The sequence below is a fragment of the Triturus cristatus genome, chromosome 3_2 (assembly GCF_964204655.1).
Source record: "Triturus cristatus chromosome 3_2, aTriCri1.1, whole genome shotgun sequence".
NCBI classification, from domain to species: Eukaryota; Metazoa; Chordata; class Amphibia; order Caudata; family Salamandridae; genus Triturus; species Triturus cristatus.
In genome coordinates, this window is record NC_140584.1 from 1,052,074,189 (window position 1) to 1,052,096,506 (window position 22,318).

Below are 22,318 nucleotides of genomic sequence, written 5' to 3' on the forward strand. Positions count from 1 at the left end.
AGCGGTGGGATTCCAGCTTGCCATTGTTTTACCAGAAAATCTCTATTTGAATTACTAACTGAAAACCACTAAAGGTACTCAAGGTATATATAAAGTCAAGCTAGTATCAATAAGTTCTACTGAACTTAGAGCTGTTTGTGAAGGGACAAGCACACCCTTGCTACAGCTCAAGCTAGGTCCAGTAGGCCTCAACTAGTGTAGGTAGTACAACACTGCACAACACTAGTATGTCTCACCAGGGTGGAGCCAGTGGGTCCACCCCATCTCAGTACAAGGATATAGCCTACACTGAACTGAAGGCCTTATGCTTTGAAAGACATCTGAGGGTGGGCAGGAGTCCCTCATCACAACACCTGATAGATCTGTTAGTAGCAGATGACCTGAGACAAGCTCTAGGAGCTAGTGGGTCTGCATCAGGGGGTGGGTCACACATAGTCTCTGGGTCTGATGATGACAATCAAGATGACCCGGACTCTGTGGGTGAAGGGCCAGACCCAGAAGGGTCTGAAAAGAATAGAGGAAATCTCCCTAAGAGAGCTGACAGAGTGGGAGACAGGCCTAGGTCCCTCTCAAGGGACTCTGACAGGTCATATCACTCTGGAAGAGAATCTATTCCACAGAGGAACTCCAACTTTCCCAGGGAGTCCTCCTCTGAGAGAAGGTTCAAGATGCTCCAGTATGAGGAAGCTAGGCTTGCCCTCAGAACCAAGCAATTGGCCTTAGATAGGGAAACCTTCGAGCTCCAAAGAGCTTCAAAGAAGGAGGGGTCAGATACCCCTGGTGGCAGCAACAGTGTCCCTAGAGGCAGAGATTACATGCTAGATCATAGGAACCTGTCCAAGGTTGTTGCTCCCTACCAGAGTGGGGATGATATCCACAAATGGATAACTGCTATGGAGAGGGCCTGTAAAGTTCAACAGGTCCCCCAGAAACAGTGGGCAGCAATCTTGTGGCTCTCCTTTTCATATAAAGGTAGAGACAAGCTCCTCACTGTTAGAGAAGAGGATGCTAATGACTATGAATCCCTGAAAAGTGCATTAATAGATGGGTTTGGCTTAACCACTGAACAGTACAGGTTCAAGTTCAGAGACACCTAGAAAGCACAGACTCAGGATTGGGTGGACTTTGTAGATAGATTGTGCTACCAAGGCTCTGGAGGGTTGGATAATTGGCAGTAGGGTCACTGACTTTAAAGGATTGTATAATTTGATTATGAGAGAGCAGATCCTTAATAATTGTCAAAACCAACTCTTACACCAGTACCTGGTGGACTCTGATCTGACCTCTCCCCAAGAATTGGGAAGGAAGGCAGACAAATGGGTCAGAACCAGGGTTAGGCCCAAGAACCAAGGTGGTGACCAGAAGAAAGATTCCACTAAGCCCAAAGAGAAAGGTGGGGATGATAAAACTGAAAAGTCCTCTGAAGGGCCCCAAAAACCCAGTTCTGGGGGTGGGTCCCAAAATCCTTCCTCTTCCACTAAGAAACCATATTGCCATGTGTGCAAGCAACCTGGCCACTGGAAAACTGACTCCAGCTGTCCAAAGAGTGGCAATAAAGAAAATGTTCCTCCCTCTGCAGCTCCAACACCTCCTGTTACTACCAGTAGTAATCCCCCAGGTGGTGGGAGTGCGCCCAAAAAGTTAGTTGGGCTTTCTTGGGGAACTCATGTGGACTCTGGCCTAACCAGGTCCCCTACACAAGCAACTCTAGTCTGTGATGGTGGCATGGGGTTTGCCAACTTTACCATGAGTCCCAATACTTTGGGCAGGTACAGACAAGAGCCTATGATCAATGGTCAGAAGGCTGTGGCCTACAGGGACACAGGGGCTAGTGTCACCATGGTGACAAGAAGACTAGTGCCCCTAGAACAGCTTTTACCTGAGTTTAGCTACCAGGTGACCAATATTGATGGAATTAGGACAGACCATCCCAATACAGTAGTAAATCTCAGCTGGGGAGGGGTCACTGGCCCCAAAAGAGTGGCAGTGTCCCCAACCTTGCCTGTAAATTGTTTACTGGGGAATGATCTAGAGATCTCAGCCTGGGCTGAGGTAGACCACAATGCCCATTTAAGAATGTTAGGCATCCCTGAGAGAGTGGATGAGACCCTGAGGGCCACACCTCCACCCCAGGAGAAATTAAGGGGAGTGAAGCCTGAAACTATGGATCACTCCACACAAACAGAGAGCATAGGGGGCGAGGAACAGTCCTCCCCCCACCAGACTAAAGGTAAGGGTCAGCTTTCTAAGGGACCTGACCCTGCCCCTTGTGAAGTAACTGCCCCAGAAGTGGTCAGGCCTGTCCTGGCCACAACTCTGATGGCAGGGGATCCTTCCAAGGTGGCACCCAGTCTGGAGCAGGTATCCTGCCCCTCTCTACCCTGCCTCAGTCAGCCCAGGGCTGCAGAGGTCAGGGAGGTCAGTGGACCCTTAAAGGGCCCCTGTCCAGAGGAACCCCCTCATCAGCAGATTAGGACACCCAGCAGAGTAGTTCTAGCCAGATGAATATTCCTCTACAAACTGAGGGATCCCCCTTACCCCTAGGTACAGGTACCCCCCAGATGGACTTTGTTGGGCACAGGGAAACCTGGGGCATAGTTGCCCCAAACATTCCAATGCCCTCCACTACTCCAACCAGAGGGACCCAACCCCCAGCTGTAGGCAGCCAGAGGATGACCCTTAGGGCCAGATATGACACAGTCATGGACAGAAAGGCTTCCATGGTGACCAGTGTGCTGAGGAAGTTGAGACCACTCCAAATAGGGCCTCACTTCCAGACTCAGACACCCCACCAGCCTACTTCTGTATCAGAAAACAATACAGCCAATTTCCCTAGACTTTGGAGAAACTCCAAAACCCCTTGGGGTAGGATTTCCCAAGTGGACCATGAGACAGGGAGCGACCATGCTAGTGCAGGTTCTTCCTTATATGGCCACTCAGGAAATAAAGGCTTAACTGGGCAAGGTTAGCCTTATCTCCTTTCGTTTGGGGGGGGGGGGGGGGGGGGTTATGTAGGAAGGTGGAATCTGACTATATGGTTGCCCCCACAGCCTATCTGCTTACTCCCTTAAATGATTGGTGTGCATATTAGATGCACTAGTGATTGGATACTGTGGTACCTTATGAACCCCTAGTATATGGTACCTTAGGTACCTAGGGCATTGGTACTTCACATGCCTACCAGGGGCTGCAGCATGTATTATGCCACCCCTGGGAAGCACTCACAATCTGACACCACAGGCCTGCTACTGCAGCCTGTGTGAGGTAGTGTTAGCACTCTTCACTGAGGTATAGGTTCCTATATCTCACCATACACACACATATAAACATATCAGTCACCCCTATGGTAGGCCCTATCAATCCCAAGGGCAGGGTGCTTGGTTTACTATGTGAGGGGGTGCTTCTGCCTGAGCAGGACCCCTCTGCAGCTGGCAGAGTCTATTCTCTGCTGCTGGTTGTGGATGCGGTTAAACCATATACTCTTAAGTGCATTATAACCTCGCGGTAAATGCTAACTTTGGAATGACTGCATCAAAACATGTCGTGTTTGGTGTCAAACAACTTGGAATCCTACCCCCACACCAGTAACTGGTGTGGGAGTAGGATCCCACCCTTCTAGAGGGGACGACATGTACACACTGTACTACACGGTAGAAATCATCTAGAGCCCTGGCATCACAAAATGGATGCCACCAGCACAGACACCGCGCTGCCCTCCTGCTGCTGACCGAAACTCACAGTGGAGGGAGCCCAACAAAGGGTTTCCTGTCACAGGGAGGTGTCACCACCTCCCAGACAGGATTTAGTGTATTGGAGCTGGGTGGGTGCACTCTTAGAGTGCTTTGAAGTCCTGCACTGGGGGAGCAGTAGGCTCCTCTGTGCATATGCCAGCTCAAACCGGTTCAGGGGCTACCTGCCCCTGCTCTGGCGCGAAACTGGACAAAGGGAAGTGGGTGTAACCACCCACTACCCTGACCCTCCTAGAGGAGTGGTCATAGAGCTAGTCCCTCCCATCTTTTTACTATAAGATACCAAATCTTGCCAATGCAACTTAGATTACACCTGGACGACGCTCTACAAAGAAGAATCCTGGCCCTTCGACGTTCCACTATCTCTGGAAGACTGAAGAATCTCCCTTGGAGTCAAGGAGTGACTCCCCTGCTTGGCAGGCACCAAAACTCTCTACAACGGTTGCAAACTTTACCGCTCCCGCCGGAGCCCGAAGTCAGTGCGTCCCCTGAAGTGAATTTCCTGACTTCTCGACGGCTATTTTGAGTCCCCAGCGAAGCTGTGGCATCTGGACCCCACGAGTGACGAGAAACAGCAATACCAGGGAACCGTGCACTGATTTCGAGTGCAAGCCCTAAGCTACGTCCAACGAAGTTGTGCTTTGGACCACTTGTTGTCCAAGTCCCTAGCAGGTCTAGTATCGAATTTCAGGGGCATATCCAGTCCCGAGTGACCGTGGGCTGTTGTTAAACTTTTCCTGCCAAGGCGTCTTTGCGGTTGCTTGCCCGTTGGCTAGTAACTCACCTGAAGACTTCCACATCAATTTCAAGGGCTCACCTGGTTGCTCTGGGCCTGCCCTCACTTACCCTCGCTGGGTAAGTCCATCAGACCTTGCTGGTCTGCACCATTGCCAATCTTCACTCCACACAAGACTTGCGGCTGCCAAGGCTTGTAGGCTCCAATCTGGGTGCCGACACCATCGACAGCTGCAGACGTCATGGGACCTCCCGAATCCAGCTGCTGGTTATCGTCAAACCTTCCTGGACCTCGTGAGCCAAGAGACAAAACACCATCAATGACCTGAAGAGACGCGACAGCTGTGGTCATCCATCTTGCTGGCCACCGGTCACTGGCAAGTGACTCTGAACTCTGTCCCCTCAATTTCTAGGTCTTCTGCAACTCCAATCCATCTTCGGATTCGAACGGACACCTCTCCAGTCGACACAAGCAGCAAGTCTCCAGTGATCTTCATTGGAAACAGCACCGCGACCCGACACCAAAGGACACCTATGCACCCGGCTTCCCTGGGTGAGGTAACTCGTGCACTCCAGTGCCCAAGTGTGTGTTGGCTCTCGAAATACTTACCCTGTAAGTTGCTTGCCTGTTGACTTTTGCGAAGTGCCCTAAAACTGTAATTTACAAACCGCGACATTTGCCATTGAAACGTATTGAAAACCCGCGTGTGTGTCTAGACACTGCACGCGTCTCCTGTGGGCTGACTACTTACCTGCTAACACTGCAGAAGTGAAGCCCCAGCGATTCCCAAGACCCTAGGCCTCTTCATTTTGCAAGTCGAGTTTGTTATACCATTTTTTTAGTTTATGGTCGGGTACGCCCCTAGGGCTGCAGCCATATTTGTGCTTAATTTATTGAGAACTGTTGATCTTTTGAATGTTTACCTGGCTCTAATCTCATAAAGAGATTAGTAGAGTATATTTAGAAATAAATACATATATATTTGATATATATACCTGTGTGGTGTCTTTTCATTTGGTAATTCAAGAGATTATAAGGTAAAACAAGTTGCTTTACATTCCTCAGAGACTTAGCCTGAAGGCTGCTCTCCACAGCTACCACTAGGATAGCTTTCTTTAAAGGTTGTCTTAAACCTATCTACCACAAGAGTTGAATTGGACTGGTGCAAGGTGGCCACTATAACTAGTGACCAGCATATGCCAGGCCAACTTCTCACATCTCCCCTCTTCTGCCATATTTTCGCAACAGGGGAAATCTCCAAATTTTGGAAGGGGAGCATTGTAATCCCAATTCATAAGAAGGGTTCAAGGATGCTTCCTCGCAACTACAAGCTGGATTCAGACCAAGGCACTCGGTCACTGATAACATCGCAGTGTTGAAAACCATACTAGACAAATATGTGTCCTCAAATCTCAAGTTATGTATGCTGCTTTTGTTGACTTTACCACCGCATTCGATAGGGTGGATAGAGGAACGCTTTGGAGAAAACTCAGCAAAATGGGCATCCCGGATCACTTACTCTACGTAATAACATCGTCGCATTCCGGGACTTGGTGGCAGGTCCAAATGGGGAGGGAGGAGGGTCTCACAAGCCCAATTCCAAACCCTAAAGGCCTTAGGCAAGGATGCCTTCTTGCTCCCTTATTTTTTTTCCTATACCTCAGTGATCTTCCTGAATGCTAAAATAGCTCTTAACAAAATTCACACCATGATGAATGCAGACGATGTAATCATTTTAGATCTAACACCATTTGGCCTGCAAAGGAATCTACAAGCACTCCACAATTATACGTAAGAAAATTATTTAATACCGAATATTACAACAACAAAAATAGTTCCATTCTCGGGGAGGGAACGGAGTGTCAAATTCAACTGGACTTTAGGGGGAAAACCGTTGGAAGTGGCAAATGAGTATACCCATCTAGGCCGAATCTTTACAAAGTCCCTACAAAACGTGCTCCACATACAGAATCAAATTCGGAAAGCCGACGTCCACGTGGGGGCACTCTCACGTTTATATGCCTCGACTGGTCAATGACATTTTTTTTCGCTTCTTCAGGTATAGAGTGTTAAGATTCCGCCAGTGCTTTTATACGCTCTCGAATACATCCCATTAAGTCATTGGAAACTCTAGATCTAAAAGAAGGTAAGATCCTACGGAAACTCACAAAGATGTCTCAAGCAGTTCCGGTACAAGCTCTTCGCCTCGAATTTTCACTAGTTAGTTCCTATGCCAGAGGAATTAGTAATATTATCAGATGGGCATATAACCTCCTCCATGCGGAACAAGGAATGCTATGATCCCTACTTAAAACAGAGACATTTGACCAAGGAACTCTGAAATATGTATTCTGTAGGAATGTCTCAACTGCTTTTAAATTATCTAACGTTAATATAAATTTGTTACAATCATGGCCAGTTGAAGCTTTTCTTAAAAAACTTCACTCCGAGACTAAGCTTTGACCTAGACTCTCAGCCTTGCGCCAAACTGTCACTATATAAAAAATATGCTGAAACTACGGTCTACAGGAAAACACAACAGTATATTTATTTTAACCCAAAGCATGGAGTCAGGAGATCGATTGTATTACTCAGATTCGAGATACTTCCTCTAAAATCTTTTACTTACAAGTGGCTAACAAAAGAAACATCTAGTAGTCTCTGTAACTTATGTAATGGCGGGGTGCAAGACTTGGAACATATGCTGTTTACTTGCCCAAATGCGACAGTCGTAGAAGCAAGAAAAAGGTTTCTACAACCAATTTGCATAAAATGTAGAATTAACTCAGTTCAGCACTTGATCTCGCTCTGCAAGGGTCCGCCAAATGAATTCATATGTTACAGTTTATTTAAATTTTTTAATTCCTTTTTAACTTTGTATTAGAATGAAAACTTTTGTTTTCTTATTGTCAAAAATGTTTTTGTATCAAATATTTGTGGTTCTCAGCCAAGAACTAAATCAAATAAACGTAAACTTAAAAACTGCTTCTTTTGTGCTTTCACAGTGTCTGACTGACTTTAAAATGGCCGCCTGGCCTTCTCCAGCTTCTTATTGGCTCTCCCGCCTGACTTCAAAATTGCTGCCGAGATTTCAGCTGGGTGAGATTTCCTATCTCTTCTATTGCCTGACTCTAAGATGGCTCCTGGGCCCTTTTCAGCCTCTGATTGATTCTCCCGCCTGACTCTAAGATGGCTGCTGAGTTCTTGCGAGATTTCAGCTTGAAATCTACGCTGGAGGCTCAGGGCTATCTCGTTAATCAGCGGGCGGCTACCGTCACGGTAAGGTGCACAGCTCCCCTTCTCCTCACCTTTTCACTTGATGCGGCCGGGGTGGGCTCCCGATGTTGCTGTATTTCTGCGCATACGGACCAGGGTGGGCTCCGGGCTTTGCTTTACCTGCAATCAGGGTGGGCTACCGATGTCGCGTTTTCTCTTCTGGGCCGTTGGACCAGGGTAGGCTCCTGGTTCCTTTCTTCTCGCAACCGGGGTGGGTTCCCGATGTTGCGTTTCTCTTCTGACAATCAGCGGACCAGGGTGGGCTCCTGGCTCCGTTTGAACATCGTAGAGGCCATGGGCACGCGCTTCCGATGGTGTGGTGCTTGCATATCCCACCTCGTCGTAGCCAGTTGTTGTGTCTTCGTACAGGAACCACGCAGAGACCGGTGAGTGTTCATATATTCTTTATTGAGTTTCTTGCGCCATGCTCACAGGCATGTCTCGTCCCATGCCCTTGCAGTAGCATAAATGCCGTCCCCACTCCCTGACTGGAATTGGTGTCCTGTTGCTTTCCCCTCTGGCCACTGGGTGCAGGGTCCTTGTGCCCTTTGCCCAGATCATGACGTTCTCTACCCACATGGGTCTTTTTCGCTACAAACGACTTCGTTTTGGAATTTCATCAGCAGCAGAGATATTTCAAGAGATCATAAGACAAATGATCAGGCCATTAAAGAACATTTTGAATTACAGTGACGACATCCTGGTATTCGGTCGCTCGGATGAGGAGCACGTGGAGGCCCCACGTGAGGTCTGCAACTAATTGGAACAAGCAGGCCTGACCCTAAATGAAGACAAGTGTGAACTAGGGAAAAGGGAACTAGTATTCTTTGGACACATCTTTTCAAAAAAAGGAATGAGGCCGGATCCCAGCAAAGCCTCTAACAGAAGTAGCAGAAGTGAGGTCATTTCTTGGGTTAGCAAGCTACTGTGCTCGATACATAAAAGACTTTGCCACAGTGAGCACACTGCTTTGGGACCTAACAAAGCAGGGTCAGAAATTTCTCTGGACACATGAATGCGGCAAGGCATTTGAAGCCATCAGGCACGCAGTAATGGCTGTAGATCATCTTGCCTATTTCGACCCATCGCTATGCACTGAACTCACTGTTGACGCCAGCCCAGTAGGGCTAGGAGCAATCTTGGCACAACAGATGCCTGGAAGAGATTTGCCAAGGCAAATTGTTGCATATGCGAGCAAGAGCTTATCGGACATTGAAAGGGCATCCTCCCAACCAGAGAAGGAAAGTCTAGCAGTAGTTTGGGCGTGTGAACACTACCACATGTTCATCTATGGAAAACTATTCACCATTATAACTGACCACCAAGCTCTAGTAACAATATATGGAAATCCGAATGCAAAGATGCCACAATGCATTGAAAGGTGGGGAATAAGATTGATGGACTATTACTTCAAGATCGTCCACAAGCCGGGAAAGGAAAACTACCCAGCTGACTACATGTCGCAACATCCCCTACAGGCACCTGAAAACACATCCATGGCAGAACAGTACCTAAACTTTGTGTTAAGGCAAAACATTCACACCCCAATAACAATTGAAAAGCTGGAATGAGAGACAACAAGGTATGCCACAATGCAAGCCGTCAAATCAACAACACAACAGCAAAGATGGAGACGCGTAAACAACAACAGCCCCATGCAAGAAGGAGTGAGCAGGGAAGAAATGCTGGCATTCAAAAACATACAAGAGGAACTTTCAGAAACACAAAGAGGAATCATACTAAGAAGAACAAGGATAGTGATGCCAAAAGCATTACGGCAGCAGACTATAAACCTGGCACATGAGTCTCACAGAGGCATAGTAGCAACAAAAAAGATGCTACGGGAAAGAGTATGGTTCCCAGGTTTGGAACGACTGGTGGAAGACACCATCCTAAAGTGTCCCCTATGCCAAATAACGGGACAGCCTGCAAAATCAGAACAGCTATAGATGTCGGAGCTTCCACAGGCAGTGTGTACCACACTGGCAGCTGATTTCTTTGGGCCATTGGACACTGGCAACTACTTGCCAGTGGCCATTGTAGAGTACTCCAGGTTTCCTATAGTACGACACGTCTCATCAGCTACAGCAACGTTGCCGATAATGGATTACATCTTTGCAGCCTTGGGGCTCCCCACAAACAATGAAGAAAGACAATAGGTCTCCCTTCAGAGGGGAGGAGTTTCGCAAATTCATGGCCTACCTGGGAATTCTATCAAACCAGAAAATCGACGGGTCTATCTGAGCTTAAAAAAGCTCAAGAGCACAGACAGTACAAGCTTATACCTCCCACTCAAGCATGAGGGGAGTCCTTTAAAGAGGACGGAATCCCATCACTCACCGAGGTGGCATGCTTCATCATCTGGGATCTCCTCTTGGTTGCAATACGTAGTGCAACCAAGGGCTACAACCCCCTCACTGTGAGGAAGGAGCTCAGGGATGTTTTATTTGATCAAGGATAAGGATCAACTAAAATCCACTAGAAGTGAAGTAAACAAGGCATTTAGGGTAATGGTTGCAGTGCGTGAAGTGATGTATGAAGTGATCTAAAATTAACTACCAAGAGAAAAAAGTTCATTGAATAACCCTTGGTGTCAAGAGTAAAAACAGTGCACGTGCAGTTCAGGAAATAATAACTGCACAGGACCTGTTTTGTGGACTAGTGCAGTTATTATTTCCTGAACTGCATTTTAGTTGATCCTTATCCTTGATCAAATAAAACATCCCTCTTTAAAGGACTCCCCTCATGCTTGAGTGGGAGGTTTACGCTTGTACTGTCTGTGCTCTTGAGCTTTTTTAAACTCAGATAGACCCGACGATTTTCTGGTTTGATAGATTGTTGCTAGTGGGGAATCTATTCGCGCAGGTCTCTAAATTCTTCCCTCAGGCCCCCTGAGATTGCCCCAGCTAGAGGCAAAAGCGCCACCAGGAAGCAATAGCATTGCAACACAAAAAAGCAAAAAAGAAAATGAAACTACATGCAACATCATTACAAATGACGCTAGGAGACTCAGTTCTGGTGCACCAACGACAATCAAGAAAATCAGACAGTCCTTTCTCAGGTGAACAGCTGACAATAATAAATGTCAAAGGACCTATGATAACAGCTACATCGGGCCCCTGCGGGATCATCAGAAATAGCTCAAATTTCAAGGGGCTCAAGACATCGGATGAAGACGGAGGGGAATACAGCATCCAAGAGAAACACGACACATGACAAAGAGGAAGTCCCGGACAACATAGGAAGAATGGCACACAATAGCGAGAGACAACAATAGGTACCAAATGAAGAGACAGAAGGGTCATTCCCAAGGAGGGTGAGCAGAAGGCCAAAGAGACTGATTGAAGAAATGTAATGGTGACTCTCTCTCTCTTTTCTCTCTATCTCTCTCTTACGTCTTTTCTTTTCTTTCTTTCCACAAAGGGGGAGATGTCGTGACCTAGGCAAAGGGCAGTAGGACCCTGCACCCAGGGGCCAGAGAGGACAGCAACTGGACACCACTTCCGGTCAGGGAGTGGGGGACGGCATTTATTCTACTGCAAGGGCAGGGGACGAGACGTGCCTGTGAGCACGGCGCAAGAAACAGAATAAAGAATATATGAGCACTCACCGGTCTCTGCGTGGTTCCTGTACGAAGACACTACAGAGAGCTAGGCCGGTCTGGCACACAGCCTTCATAGTCTAGTGGTGCACTTGAGGTATAACAACGTCAGTAAGGGCATATATTGTGTTTACATACCACCATTTCAATAGACAAAGTTTTCAAATGAAGCATGTTCGGGAAACATCGGTTACATTGCAGTGTTTACACCGCAATACCTTTACAAGGTGGGTATTACAACGCAAGTCATTACAATGACTTGCGCAGGATGGCGCTCTAAGCTAAGGAATAGTATGATTTACTAATCCAACACCTTCCCTAGTGTAACGTAGGCTGGAGTTGGAATAGTAAATCATACTATTCCTAAGTCCAGCACCCTCCAGCGCAAGTCGTTGTAACGACTTGCGTTGTAATGCCTACGTTGTAAAGGTATTGCGGTGTAAACACCGCAATGTAACGTTGTATATTCACCATGTTCTGATGCTGTACTATATTTATTTAATTCTTTGTCAGTTGAAATCCTCACACTCTACTCAGTAATTGTTTCTTGAAAAGCAATAAAAACACATTTCTGTGGGTAGACTTTTGCAGGATTGTTATCGTCCGTGACCCCTTTCTTGAAGTATCTATTCTACCGAATTTTCGTAATTTCCATTGTGTTTTTATTTTTTATTTTTTTTAAATTTCTAATACATTTTAAATGTTCTCAAAGTTATTTATCCGTTTGTTTATCAAACATACATCCTTTGAATCTTATTTGGATTCTTTTTGTACAGTGCCCCATTTCTCTCCGTTTGCCAGAATTCACCTTGTACATTTTATACCTAACAGATTCTAGTCTATTTTTCAGAAAAAGGAACAATTTGAAATGACCAGTAAAACAGCTCCAAATTTAACCAATTAAGGAGTCTTCGGGAAAAATAATTTTGATACAAGTGCTTAAATTATGCAAGCATGATTACATTTTTTTAAACATAACAGGGATTGGAATGGTTTGGCAAATGTAGTGAGAGTTAAAAAGTATGTATTCAGTAATAGAGGGGTTGGGAAGTTTAGCAACGATTTAACAATGCTTTCGCTGTAACATTTTGCAGAAATACTCACTGCTGAACAGCTTCACACCATCTCCAAGGTCACTGGGTGTGCCTGTCAGTCAATGCCGGCAGCTTGTCCGGACAGTCGATACAGAACCATCACTGGCGAATGCAACAACAGGTAACTGTGCTCACTGTGGCTTCCTTTGACTTATAATGCCTGTGGGTCAATCTGAGCTATGAGAGGGTCCACTGGAGTTATGTGACTGAGCAGCTGCAGCGTTTTTTGCATAATTATGGATCCGCCGCATTTGCTACCTAATCCATCATTTGTTGCATAATCTATAGATTTTAACAAACAAACAAAATAAATTCTAGCTCAAACGATTCAAAAGTTTCTAAAAACACTGCGCCACATTTTGTCCTGCAGTGGAATGCCCTTTGCAAAGTTACACTGGTCAGTTTTCTGTTGCTTATTGCTATCTTTGGATGTTAAACAGGTACTAATGAGGTGCAACCATGCCTAAACAGTGTTAATAAGTGTAAACATTACAAAATATTGAAGCAATACTCTCAGAAAATAAAAGCAGTATGCCTCATAATTTTGCTTTTTTTGCCACTTAATTTAGTTAACCCTGTCACATAATTTCCCCCCTTCTGCTGCATAATTTCAATGGCGCTGGCTATGGGCAACTGGTCCTCATTTGGAGATTGTCATACATTCATTAAAGTTGTGTTTAATATGCTGCAAATGGTTTGCCGGACACCTAATTCTCCCCTTCAATGTAAATGAATGTGACACTATATTAGGCGTTCACAACAGAGAACGGATAATCTGACTACTTAATTAAAAAAATAATTCGCATCCAGGAATGAAGATGGAAGTTATGAGACCTGAATGAGACTCCAGGAGGAGTTCCACCCCTCTCTGGTCACTTGTGATTGCGTGAAAAGCCAATGGCTACTACGTCCCCATGGCCAAGCGGGATGCGAGATTAAATACTACTGCCGTAAAGAGCCTGTGGTTCTCGGAGGGAGGCTGAGGTGAGTGCTGGCACAGACTCATGCTGAAGGAGCTGGTAGCAGGGTACAGAGACAGTAGTGACCAGGAGAGGAAGTCTCTACTACTCCTGCACTCACCGTGATCCACCTACATCACTGGTACTGCTCATCAGTCAATGCCTGCCCACCTTCTGCGTCTGTAATGCTGAGTTCTTAGACTTGGGCTGAAGCTTGACTGTCTCTACGACTGTTCCAAGCCGGGCACCCTCTAACTCCTTTTAAGGGCGTGAGGCTGGACTTGATACAATTGACCTGATTCTTTCAAACCCACCATCTTGCTTTAAGGACTTTCCTGTGCTCAACTCCCTTTGCAAGTTTACAAGCCATAAATCTCCCCCCTGCTGCTGGAAAAGAGTTCCTCCGCCAACTATTTGAGAAAACGAATCTGTACAGAAAAAAAACTACTACTCAGCTTCCCTCAAAAGAACCAAGTACTAACCTACACCAAACCTCGCAGTAAAACAGTATTTAATGAAACTGCCACACAGGGCCCTTCACTGCTGTGGAGAACTAAGCAACCAGCTAGAATATAGACCATGGCTTTGGACCTCATTTACTTCTAGCAACAATAGTAACTCCAACTGCACTCACCTTCAGCTGTATGGACATGAACAAATTCCATCTCTTTCACCTGGAAGCTGTGTTAGTTTAAAGCCTAAGGATATGATAGTGTGATATTCTCCATTGTCTGAGCAAATAAAGTAAAACATACTGTACACCCTGAAGGAATAAACTTGAGGTCATTCAATTCAATTAACTCCTCTTGTTCAGGACAGCACAAGAACCTTTCCCAAGTGCTCTCACCTTGACTCTGTCATTAAAATGAGTTCAAAGGTCTGTGATTGCCCTTCCCCAACCCCATGAAGGAGGTGGTGGCCATTGTCCATTTGGCAAACCCATGTGTCCTTCCGGCATAAGAAATGACTCTAAGAATCAATCAAAGCTTCTCTCCCAAGTGATTAAATATTCAAACAACCCAACCTCCATCAACACTGCCCATGGTCCAGAATATAAATGTGAAGACTCTGCTTTATTCTTTGCAAAGAAAATGTATTCTTTCGAGGTCTCTCTTCCTCCCAAACCTGTTGACCGTAACGACCAAAAGCTCACCTGCAAGGTCCATTCTTGCTGGTCTGACTTTAATGAAATATCAAACACGGAGCCACTCAAAACTAAGCTGCCAATGAACTTCAATGCACTGGGCCAGGATCCATTAGTAAGGAGTTTGCCAAAGAGTTTCTACCCTTCTGGACCACTTTAGTGTAGTGCTTAATTTGTAAACTTTTAAGTGCCAGGGCTCTGACCAGGACCAGGAGGCCACCTGCAGTACCCATCGCCCTTGACATCGCTGCCAAAACCACTACTAACCATCTCTCTCGCATGTAAATGCGACAGTTCAGATTTTGCCAGGTCCCCAAAGCTAAAGGAATGGCTGGGGAGGCAGGTATTAGCAATTTTAATGTACATTGTAGTCCTAAAGTACCGTTGTTCTGCTCATCTCTAAATTAGAGGAGCAGCGCCACCATGTGGTGGGCTGTTCTAAGTATGGTGTTGACAATTAGGTGGTGGTGCCGAGCACCGGACACCAATTAAGTGCTGGTGCTGAGCACCGGAAAGCCCCGGCTCAAATTAAGCACTGCTTAAATGAATTTGTCAGCTATGCGAGATACCTTCTCAGATTGTCTGAAACTTGGACAGTCTCCTGCCTTCTGAAAAAAGCCTGAGCAGACTCAAGGAATGTAAACAAATACTGGCCTGTCTTAAACATTTCCTTCCTAAGCAAGATGAAAGAAAGCTATGTAGTCTCACAACTTTCTTTTGATATTCAGACAAACAACCTCCTGGATTAATTCCAATCGGGCAGGGCTGCATCACACGGACCTCAATACAACAAGTACTTGCCGACGCACACTGTTTCCTCGAATAGAGCAACCCCCGCCATCATCTTCTTCTATACCTTTCAGATGCCTTTGATACAGTTAATATCCTGAAAGAATAAATAATCACCGAGGCAACAATTCTAAATTTGAGAACCTCCTATCTCTCCAACCACTTCCAAACGATTAAAACAGAGAGTTCCTTATCAAGTGCAGTTAACCTCATCCCCCAGGGATCTATATTGTCTCATGCTGTTTATCTAGAGACTCTTCGAGAAATGTTGGTCTACTGTATCACCAATATGCTGATGATAATCAGATCCTTATCAAGATTTCTTCCTCAACCAACACCTACTTGCTTGCCAACACCCTGTCCAGAATTCAAAAGTGGATTTCCATCCACACCTAAAACTCACCCAACTAAAACAGAACTCTTTTTAATCTTGTTGAAAAAATACTGTGTGCCTGCCCAAGAGCAGATTGATTCTTGCTCTTTCCTGGGTTGCTTACTAGTGATTGTGGACAGTGTGAAATGAATAGGATTTCTCTTTGACAATCGGTTTAATCTATAATCTCATATCTCAATGAGGCTACAAACTCACCTTACCACCTTAGACTACTTTGGGGCATCCGACAGGTCATCCCTAACCAGGACTTTAGGTCCCTAGTCAGGACACTAGTTCTCTCCATATTAGACTGTGGGAACTTCCTTCTATCTGGTTGTTGCAAAGTCATCCTGTGTGTCCTGCGCACCCCCATTTGTTTGCTGACTGGTACTAGTGGTAACTGACTCTGACTGTCCCTGGGTAACCAGGCCCAGGGCCAGTGCTATGGTGAAAACAGAGTGTAACACAGTGAAAACACCCACATGCAGGAGAGTACACTATATATTAGAGCAACACTTATAATTGGCATGAGCTACCCTAGAAGTCCCTAGTACATAATAGGCCCAGGGGATTAAAACTACCTTTAAATCCCTAGTAAATAATATTGCATGGCAATTTAGAGGCCAGCAGGCCTTTCTTCACTTTCATGTGCGCACTGTTGACAGCCTAAGGTCAGATTAAAAACAGCCCTGTGTTGCTGCACTGCTTTTAAATGTAAATGGTGCCCAAACTCAACTTTGGTGGTAGGGGCACTTAAAAAGTGAAACACTACAATAGTTTGGCTTGTTAGGTACCCACAGGGACTCCCCTAGGTGTACCAGGGGTGAGGGTCCATGTAGCTATAACCAGGATCCTTAGAAAAGATGTTTTATAGGCCCTAGTGTTGGAAAAATCGCACTTGTAATTTTCCCCATTGTAGATCCCCAGCCACATAAGTTAACATGGCAATAGTTGATTAATACATAGCTATTGCTAGAAATTCACAAAATAGTATTCTGGGACCTATGGGAATGGTATTGATAAATCCAATAAGATGCTTTTGTTGAATTAATCCTAAAATATACAGAAAGGAAGTTATGACTTTCTTGTCTGTAAGCCAAAATTCAGACTTCCTGTGGTCTCCCCCGATTCGTCAGAGTTAACAGGATTAGCCAGGGTGCATTGATTAAGTGATAAGTAGCTCACCCAATCAGAGGCTATCTGTTAGAGAGAGCTGTGCTACACATGAATGCCAGAGCATAAAACAGAAATAAACCTCGGCACTCCTATTGAAGTATATATCAATTCATAGAGTTATTCAAGTCTATCAATTCAAAGTACCAGCAGGACATCAAAGTCGTTCTTGCCGTATCAGTTTATTATAAATATGTGCCAAAATTACAAGATTGAAAAAACATTAGTAATATAATCAGGATGATCAGCTTGATGTGTCAATCCTCCTTCCAAGCGTTGAACCGGCAGCTGACACGTGTTTCATTTCATAGAAACTTTTTCAAGGCTTCAATCGATATTTAGCACGAATGACCACACAGTCCTTTGGATGTACCTTGCTTCAAGAGGAATAAAGAGTGGACGCTCTGCAAGCTACAGGTTAACAGAGCTCACCTGGACCATCACCTCCAAGAATCCCCAGCCTGGAGTGCATCCAGTGGATTTGTAAGGGTTTTGTCCAAGTGGATTGTGGGAACTGAAGTCCTGACCTTTCAAGGACCATCTTGGAGATTCTAGATCCTTGCGTTTTGGACACTTTGGACTCCCCAGAGGAACTTCAGGAAGAAGTACCAGATGTTTGTAGAAGTTTGAGGCACATTTGAAAAAAAGCTCCATAAGGGTATCGACTCAACAGTGAGAGCCAAGCCGGCGACCTTAAACTGCGAGCTGGCCTGCCCTGCTGGTTCATCCTGCTGAAAAGCTCCGGAGGTCCAACTACCAGAGTTTGACCAGGAGCTCCCTGGAAAACAAACTGTCAAACCCTTACCGACCCTGAACTGGTGAAGAGCATCGAAGGACCCCTGTAGAAAAAGCTCCAGAAAAGTTTCTAAGTCCAAAGGTGAAATCTTGACCGGGGCTTATAGTGGGCGGTATCCGAGCAGGGCTCCATTGCGGTCAGCCTGAAACTGTGACTTTGTCCTGGTCAGGACCGACCAGATGCCCCAAGGTGGGCTATAGGTTTCTATGTGCTATATTGTGTTAAATCTTTAAAAATTCATATGTCCGGTTCCCAACATTAGAGTTTAGTTGTTTTGGTGTCATTTTAGGTTTAACTTTGTTTTATTGACATTCTGCAGCCATAAAAGAACATACATCTCAAGGGTAAAATAGCACCTCATCACCACTGCCCTGTTTGGGCCATACATATAGAAATCTGCGGATGGTTTATGGATGTCATGCGGTCCATGTTCCGTCAACTGCTATCAGGTAATCCATAAAGTCTCTGTATGTTCCAGTATCATAAAAATTTTACTTATTCAGCAATGCCAAAGGGAAAAAAACAGAAACAGAAGAAAAAACAGGAACATAATCCCCCCTCCCCTTCCCACCCACGAACTGGTGTGCTTGAGGCCTATTTGCAGTAGAGCAGAATATCGGGCGAGAATGCTGATCATGAGGTAGGAGTTGGTGTATCCGGAGATGTGAGGCGGAGGAGCCGGAGGTATCTTGGGCATGTGATTTCATTCATTTCAGTGGCTAGCAAAGAGATTATTGGCTGCCAAATGTTTGTAAAGGTGGCTGTGGAGTTAGTGAAAGAAGTCTGTATCCTTTCCATCCCTAAAATGTGCCACAACCACCCTAAGTATGTTGGCCTTATCTGTGTTCCCCAGTGCGATAAGATGTTTTGAAGTGCTGCTCCCAGTACCAGTCCCATCTACCTCCCCCTCCTAGATCATCAGGGGGTTAGGTAGTCCTAGTATTACATATGCCTGGAATCTCGGGATTTGCGTCTCAAACTGTTTATCTACATCGTCCAGGATCGCCTGCCAGTACCCTGCTAGTTCCTTACACTCCCACAGCAGATGTACAAGCGTGCCGCCTTCCCCACAGCTCCTCCAGTAGGTCGGACTACGATCCGGGTTCCCCTTATTAAGGTGAACCGGTGTCGGGTACCAGTATGTGGCTATTTTATTTGCGGTCTTCCTGCTGTGTTACGCGCCGTATGATTGGCTCGGTAGTAGATATCCTTCCATTCTTTTCCAGTGAGGTCCCTTACTAAGTCTTTTGCCCATCTTTTCTGACTAGCCGTGGGCACCTCAGGTGTTTGTGGTCATATTATATCATACAGTTCGGAGATCATTTTCCTATCGATATTCTTTCTTAATAGCCACCGTTCATATTTTGTCAACATCCTGCTCACCTTTGGCCGCACCTCCGTTTGGAGAAGCTAGTGCCGGAATTGCAGATAGTGGAATCCCTCCGTTTCAGGAAGGCCATACTCTACTCTGAAGTCAGGGAATTAAAGAATCCTCTTGAGATCAAAGAAGTGTCCTGCTACTTACATTCAGTTCCCCGCCACCCCAGGATAGCTCTTCAATCCAGCCCCGGTGTAAAGTCTTTGTTCTCCAATAGAGGAGTCATGGGCGAGGGGAAAGAAGTCAGTCCTTTCTTAGTGGCTACACCATCCCAAACCCTGAGTTGTGTGTGTATGATGGGTGATCCCCATAAATTTAAAGGCCTATCTGCACTCTTGAGGAAATGGACCTTCCAGAGGGAAGGTTTTGCTAACGCTCTGTCCTGGAACAGCCATTTCTTTTCGGATTGTGACCTATTCCATTCCACGAAGTACCGGAGTTGCGCTGCTCTAAAGTATTCCAGTATGTACGGGATCCCCAAACCTCCCTCATCGAGTCGAAGGTAACCCAGCTCCCTTCTCATTCGAGGACTTGCCCCAGCCCAGATAAACTGTAGTATCCCTTGTTGTAGTTTGTGGAGAGTACCCGGCTGGGGCCATAGCGGAATTGTTTGTAAGAGATATAGTGCTTTAGGAAGGATGGACATCTTAATCGCTGCTACCCTTCCCAGGAGTGATAGTGGATAGTGCTTCCAATGCTGCAGCTCATTAGTTAGCTGAATGGTTAACTAGGAATAATTTAATTTTACCGTTTGTGAAACGAATGGGGCCAGTTCAATTCCGAGGTATGTGATAGATGTCATAACTGGTATCCCCGCATAGGTGTCCCTTCCGGCGTATTTGTTGTCCCTTGTTGGTGCAACCAAAGAATCATCCGACGTTGACTCGGAACCCAGAGACCTGGCTAAAGGATTCCAGTTCTTGTACAAATGCCGGGACAGAGCGCTCTGGTGATTCGAGGGATGCGATGATGTCATTCGCATAGAGGCTGATCACGTGTCTCTCCCCGCCAAACGGAATGCCCAAAATGTTGGGATTATCCCTGATCCTCTGAGCCAGCGGCTCGACATACAACGTGAAGAGGAGGGGCGACAGCGAGCATCCCTGTTGGGGGGGCCTGTCTGGATCTCAAAGGGGCTGGATGAGACCCCATTGACTCTAATAGTCGCCGTGGGCACTGTATAGTAGCTCAACACCCAGACCCTGAACCTGTCTCCCAGACCAAGGTGCACCAGAGTCTGATCTAAAAAGTCCCAGTCCACCCGATCAAATGCCTACTCGGCATCTACCGACAGGAGGAGAGCATTCATGTTTATACGGTGGGCTTTGTCGACCAGTTGTAATATGCGTTTGGTATTGTTGCTGCTTTGTCTGTTAGGGATGAAGCCAGACTGGTCCGGTTCGATGATATCCGGCATGAGAGGGCCTAGACGGGCAGCTAGCACTCCGGTGAAGAGCTTCAAGTCCACATTCAGAAGCGACAACGGGCGGTAGGAGCCACAGAGTGTTTTATCTTTCTCTGGTTTTAGCAGTACCATGATAGAGGTCACCAGCATCTCCGGGGGAATCGTCCCGGGTCCCGTAAAGGAATTAAAAAGTTGTGTCAAAATTGGAGCAAAAACCTGGCAGAAAGACTGATAGAACCCGGCCGAGAAGCCGTCGGGTCCCGGTGATTTCATTAGCTTGAGGCGCGATATAGACCCATCGCTTCCTCCACCCTTATTGGTGCCTCCAGATATTCTGCGTGCCCTGGGTATAGTGCCGTTGTGTGGGCGTCCTGTAGCTAAGTGGTAATGCGGGAGCGGGCAGGGTGTATTTATGGTAGAGCTCAGCGTAAAATGCCTGAAATGCCTTTGCGATCTCCTCATCGCCTTCCTCTAGTTTCCCCGAGTTCGACTGGATGGATCACACTTTCGTGTGCTGGGTGCGATGTACAAGCAATAATCACCAAACCAAACAATAAAAACCATCATCCTGCTACCAGAAAAACTGTTGCAGCGTGGAATCCAAAATCCTCCCTTCGTCACAGACCAAATATCTCACTAACGCATTCAGTCATTACATTCATTGGTGGGGCCCATAACACCAACATTCACACATCATTGGTCTGCTCTTTCCGAGAGATGAATGATCCAAACGCTGACATGAAAGGAATACCTTATTACCTAAAGGAAAATATATTTACATAACTATACATCAAATATTTTTAATCCAGCACATTTTATACCTACACGTCTAGATATTCCTTCCATGTGATCGATAGCTCTAATTTAGTTGTTTTGGTAAGGTGATTTTTCAATCCTCTAATTTATATTTAGATTTTAAACATTCTCTATGAATAAACAACCCAACTCATTTGTTTATAATCATTAATAAAGTTTATCTAATTAATGCAAATTATAAAGAACCATTATTCAAGCCACAGATCACCATATTTACCTAATCTGGCTATTTGTCGTCCTCTAAGTCAATCAAGTCGTCCTGCAGCACGCTACAGTCCCATAGATTGGGTCAAGACCATAAGCGCGTACAAGTCAATCTATGCCCATTAGATCAAAGTTCTTCAGTTCATCAGGAAATTGGGCAGCAATTCAGTCCGTCAAAGATTCAGGGAAACAGCTGTCCTGCAGTGTCACCGTTCTCTCCGTCAGCATAACGTAAGGAAAAAAAAAAGAGCGCGCAACTCACTATTCTATCAGCTTTTTATAATAAAATAAAATCGATGTAAAATTGTAGCAAATATCAGTTTTAAACAGTCCTCATTGGTGGGTTTGGGGTCGATCGGTGAAGTTCTCACATAGTTTATTAAGTTAGGCCATCGCACTTGCTGGTTCCGGTTTTTAAAGACAGTCTATTGTTTGGTGTTTCTGGCAACTCTCCCAGTATGTCCTTGGTTAGTACAGCTTGGCTGGGGTCAGGACGAGGCCACTGTTGCTCACGGTAGCGCAGACGCACTCCACCCAAAACCTCGTGGAATGTTGACAGTCGCGTCGAGTCAAAAGGGCGGCAATTTTATGATAGGCCCAAATGGTCAACAAACACAAAGAGTAATTAAAACATGGATATGGCTAATAAAATGTTAAACCATTACTAATTCCCCTATGTGTATGTAATTATATAGCATAATAGCAACATTCAAAGCGTTTATATTCACCCAGTGATGTCATCTGGTGCGACTTACAATTACATCACAAAAGCAACATATTGTGCAATATTCTAATTTTCTAATATTAGTATGCGTACATATTTTA

At 45.6% G+C, this 22,318-nt stretch overlaps 1 protein-coding gene across 3 annotated transcripts in view; it reads left to right on the forward strand.

Moving 5' to 3' along the window:
- LOC146859096 (eosinophil peroxidase-like) overlaps positions 1-22,318 on the forward strand; it is a 306,952-nt gene that overhangs the window by 73,064 nt on the left and 211,570 nt on the right. For all 3 annotated transcript variants that reach the window (XM_085649750.1, XM_085649749.1, XM_085649751.1), the window contains exon 5: positions 12,457-12,577. In XM_085649750.1, the coding sequence (XP_085505876.1) occupies positions 12,457-12,577 (121 nt within the window). The remainder of the gene's footprint in view (positions 1-12,456; positions 12,578-22,318) is intronic.